The 5,282-nt window shown below is 39.8% G+C and overlaps 1 protein-coding gene across 1 annotated transcript in view; it reads left to right on the forward strand.

The window, feature by feature from the left end:
* The window catches only part of LOC109974099 (mucin-like protein), a 15,174-nt gene extending 13,228 nt beyond the window's left edge, over nt 1-1,946 (forward strand). The window contains exon 17 of the mRNA XM_020624115.1: nt 1,588-1,946. Within this exon, the coding sequence (XP_020479771.1) occupies nt 1,588-1,735 (148 nt within the window). The 3' untranslated portion in view covers nt 1,736-1,946. The remainder of the gene's footprint in view (nt 1-1,587) is intronic.
* Nucleotides 1,947-5,282: the final 3,336 nt, after the last annotated feature.

The raw sequence follows: 5,282 nt of genomic DNA on the forward strand, positions 1-5,282 counted from the left end.
GGGGGGCGATTGAGAGGGAGAGGGGGATTCACACAAATAATAATAAATAAAGAACAGGAGTGCATAGTGTGGCATCCAGACAAATATTTGTAGTAATGTAAAGCTGAATGAAAATCCAGAATCTCATTTCCACATGTATACTTGTGTGTGAATGTGTTTACTTCAGCAAATCTATTCACAGCTTTGTGCATCCCTGTGTGTGTGTGTGTGTGTGTCCTTGGCCCCAACATGTCTGTGCACATGTATGGCATCTGGCCCAGTAGGTCATTAACCCTGTAAAGTCCAACACATCAAAAAATAGCCAGAACATTCTATTTTTTGGAACTGAGATGTTTATTAAACCTTTAAACAAAATCCAAAATATAATTCATCATTTGAAATTCTAGATTCACGATTTTTATTTGCCATATATGCATAGACAGACAGTCCAGGCATATAGGAATAGAGGTGCCATATTATTTAGATTATTTCTATTTCTTCTGTATCAAATTTTATACATGGGGCATTTTTGGCGATTTATTTTTGCTCAGAAACCTCAAGTATCAAATATGATACAAATGGTTATATAGGGTTAAAACACATAATCCCCCCGATGACTGGCCCTCTTTCTTTGCTATCAGTGAACTAAACCTTCTTGATATAATGGCAACATTTGGTACCAGCATTGTGGGATTTTGCTGTTAGATTAGAGTGAATCAGCAAAAGCCAGGGAGGAGGTTATATTGTTGATATAATAAGGTCTCTGATGTATGTCATGATGGAGATGGGCAGCAGTTTTTTAATGTAATGCATCCAATGTTCCCTTGCAACTTCCCAATGTGTAACATAAAATGCAGGTTTTCATAGTGTTTAGGAAACATTTAGTAAAGCACTATAAAATGAGCATTAATTTTAGATCCTTACTTGGACTTTAGAGTTTGAACATAGCATGTCAGAATATTGGCTGTAAACAAGAACCAAACAAAGAGTCTAAACAGGTTTGTACAGTCAGTGGGCAGGTTTGCAGGGGATTATTTGCCAGGAATTGTGTTTGTTTTTCCTTTGGCCTTTCTTTACAGAATGATTCATGGCACACCAGGTTACACAGTCTGTGCCTCATTACCAGAGAGGATATACATATTTGCACAGAGAACAGCCATAATGATATACAATCCAAAACATCTGAACTGTAAATACGACAACAGCAAGTGTAGAGAAGCATTTGGGATGTGTGTTTTACATTTTTAATCAACCTTAGCCCCAGATTTGAGCATTTTTCAACACTTGGAATATCTAGGTCTAATATCTAGAGCCTGCATGAATATTCATGTGTCACTAAGAATTCCAAAGCAACTGCTGCCCTTCCACACATTTCCATAAACCACCTGAAATGATAAGCTACTGCTGTCTACTGTATAGGGAATTAGACACAGCACTAGAGCCAGGAGCGCACTGGAAACAATACAAAATGTATAGAAATGTATGTGTTAGCATTGATAAAGATTAATACTACCACCATATTTGCCACTCTACAGAATACTGACGCGCACACTGTAGCAATATCATGTTTACCTCTGCATTCTAACCAGCCTGTGTATTTTCTTCTAGCCAACCCCCTGTGTTGCCAGACTACATCCAGGAACAGTACAACCCTCCACCCTTCAACTACTCTGACCCTGCCCTGAAGTACAATACCCACTGCAGCCCCCGGATCTTAGACAACATCACAATCACACCCAGATATCGCCTCAGATAGCACATACTAAAACCATAAGCATACTGTATTGTAAATGGAAATCATTCACATAGACACTGAAAAGCACACATAGAAATGCACAGGCTTACAAACACAATGCAAAGCACATTTGGAGCCACTATACTGTATGTTTTATATGGACAAGATGAATTACTCTTATTTATATAGTAACATACAAGTAATTATACCTGAGTGACTTTTAAAGTCCTTTATTTGGAACCCTCTTCACTGAGCGATGGACCTGCCAAGTGTGAGCTAGAAGTTTTTTCACCTTAACAACAGTTTTCGGTTAGAGTCTGACCCTGCAGAATCTGACAATTTCTTGGCTGGACTTGTTGATGAAAAGTGAACCACTGCAGTTATCTTTAGCTTCCAGCTGACACCAGGTCAACAGCCTCCTTGATAACAACATTAGCATTTGCCAGAATACCTGGTGTCAGGCCCCTGCCCTCTGTTCACAGTTATAGTCATTATCAAGGTTGTTATGATTCCTATCTACAGTGTACATCAGTACCTCCATATGTGGAAAATCAGCATCACACATAAACAACTAAACATAGTAGATTCCATTTATGTAAGTGTTACTGTTTTGCAAACAATTTATCCAATACATTTGTTTTCAACAACCATCTCACATTGGAATTACACTAAATTATTATTCATTGTAGCAGAGTAATTCAGTGTTTCAACTGGCAGCTGTCTTTTGTAAAGCTAGATGTGTAAATATAATTTAAATCATTAAAAGCTGCTTTAGCAGCATTGTGCGGTGTTGACAATATTTCAAGAGGATACACATAACTGAAACAATCATGTTGCTTTACTGATGTTAGGAACAGAATGGCCTTGTAGCTATAGATACAGTATAATCCTTTAACAAAAAAGATACAGGTTTAACCTCTGTAAAGTGTCCTTGAGTGAGCCAGCCAATCAACTCTAGAGATCTTCTCTACATCTGACCATAACCTATGACTTTCCATTGAAGAGCAAAATAAAAATCATATCTTCCTACAAGCTGATCCATGTCAAGGTGATGCTGCCAACAGCTGATAGTTTGTATAAAGAGCTTTTATAAATGATCATGCTGAGAAGAATGATGTCACTTCCCCTTGATGTTATTATTGGCAGGGTGGATAAGTATCTCACATTCTGACAGCAAGGCCCCTGCGGACACCTCTGCTACTACTATATTAAAACCTTTGTTTTCCATTGACTGCATAAACCACATTATGGCCTACAAATGATTACAGACTCATTTAAGGTTATGCACCACTAAGTACAATATAAACTAACTATTCAGAGTGTTGTTGCATTATTGAGATGTTATCATTGGTGCATTAACTTATAAACTGCATTTTAATGTTGTGGTTGGGCTACTTGTAATTACTTTATATGCAGTTGCATAGTTTAATGTTTAAGAATGCATTCTGTTACATGTGTGATTCTATGTTTTGTATTTTTTGCACCTGCAAAAAATAGTAACTGTTGTTGTAGTAGAAATATAAAGTAGAATAAAATGTGAATACTAAATTCAAGTGTGGCTTTGTCAAAACTGCACTGAAGTACAGCACTTGACTGAATGTACTCAGTTATTTTCCACCACTGCAGCAACAGTAATTAGCATTCTTCTTAGCACATCATTCCAGTTTTTACCAGTGACCTGCAATTTCTCCTCCAGCCACCAGGTGTCAAAGCTGAGTCTTCAACACAGGACAGATAAATCATATTTGTTTATCATTAAGGCTTAAACAAAAAAGCAAGACTTTCACAGCCACACACACATACGCAGACGACTAGACACCTGTTCTGCAGTCTTCATCTGTGAAGTTGCCACAGCTTACAGTGAAGCCCCCTGCCCCCCTGCAGAATGAGATCATCAGAGAGGGGCGTGGAGCAAGGCAGCCCTGCAGGTCCCTGCCACTGCAGAGACAGGCCTGGCCTAAGTTACATCCAGGGTCAAGGATGGGGCACTGCTAAAACACTCTGCTCCTGTCACTTCTTTATTGTGGTTACACACTCATGCACACACCTAACCCTACAAAACATCTACAGCAGTTCTTGATTCCTATAGTTTCAGTTTGTGCGGGACTGATTGAGTGAATAAACTGAGATTATGCCACAACATTACATACAGGATTTGGAGATGAAAGAATGCAATTCCTCAGCAAATAGAGCTCCTGACACCTGTGATAGACAAAGGCACAGCTCAGAGTGAATAGCAGCCAGTGAGGAGGCGATTGACTTGGCATATAGAACTTTGTTGTGTCACACTTCTGGAAGGTTCCAAGTAGCACTGTTTCATGTGATGCTGAAGGCTGCAGTGTTTGAACTCCAGCTCCACACTGACTGCAGCAGACAACCTGGAGGCAGGCCAGAGAAGGGAGGAGGCATAGAAAGAGTCATAGAAAGAAGACAAGAGGGAAATGAAAGGTGAGAGAGGAGATGAACAGCAGGGATTCTGTTTGACAGCGAGTGTGTAGTTTTATCCCCTCAGTTCTATAAAACAACTGACATGTGCAGGGTTAGAAGCAGTTGATAACCCAGAGCCAGGCCCAACAAACAACAACACATTAGGGGGCTAGAAATTTTAGTGCATGCTTAAAAGATATCATTTCATCACAACATGATTGAAATAGACAGGGAATAGCAGGCCTCACCAAATTGTCTTGTCCAATTTGAGGCCATTAATCATTCCTGCCTTGTGATGTAATTTTGGAAAACAAGTCATTTCCCAGTAACAGGTAGGCCAGCATGCCCATAGGATTGCCTCGTGATCATGGCTAGCCAATAGTTGGACCTTATATGGCTAATGCTCTTATTGCATGACTGTAAAACCATTCACACTAATTGGGAGTGGTTTGCTGTGGACTGTCAGCTTTGTCCACTGACTAGGCCAGTTCTTCGGCCTCTGTACACTGGAAAGTATTACTGGTAATCAAGAACTCTCAGAAGCCAGTCAGATGAAGCCAAAATTGCCTGTAGGTCATAAAAATACATGAACACATCCCTTCCCTATTGTATTTACCATCAGTGCATAGGGGCATATCTACTGTATACACACACATGTGTGGATGATCAAACACACACTTAAGAGCAAAAGATGCAGGCCTACATGTGCACATGTGACATACTCACTCACATCATGTAAAGGTCTTCTTACTAATAGCTTGACAACCATGACACACTGTCATTGTCTGCCATGTACCAGAGTCAAATTGATCGTGTGTCCAACACACCTGGCCAATAAAGCTGATTCTGATTCTGATGTAAGGTGATCCATTCCCTTGGCTTACAAACAGCAGGTGCATTACAAATCCTCATTCATTAATAATGGCCTCTACGTCTTTGTGTTACACAGGTAAACAGCTTCTCATATTTGTCACCAGTTTTTATCCCTCAAAGTCCTCAGGGGCCACTTCAGTACAAAAATTCATCTCTTTATGCTTTTTTCTTGAAAGCTGCTTCATTTTAGAATGCCTCAACACCTTCTACACCCACTTTGAGACCTCCAGCCACATCACAGAGAGGAGGCACACACACACACACAAAG

This window comes from Monopterus albus, unplaced genomic scaffold (genome assembly GCF_001952655.1).
Source record: "Monopterus albus unplaced genomic scaffold, M_albus_1.0 scaffold320.1, whole genome shotgun sequence".
Taxonomy (NCBI): domain Eukaryota; kingdom Metazoa; phylum Chordata; class Actinopteri; order Synbranchiformes; family Synbranchidae; genus Monopterus; species Monopterus albus.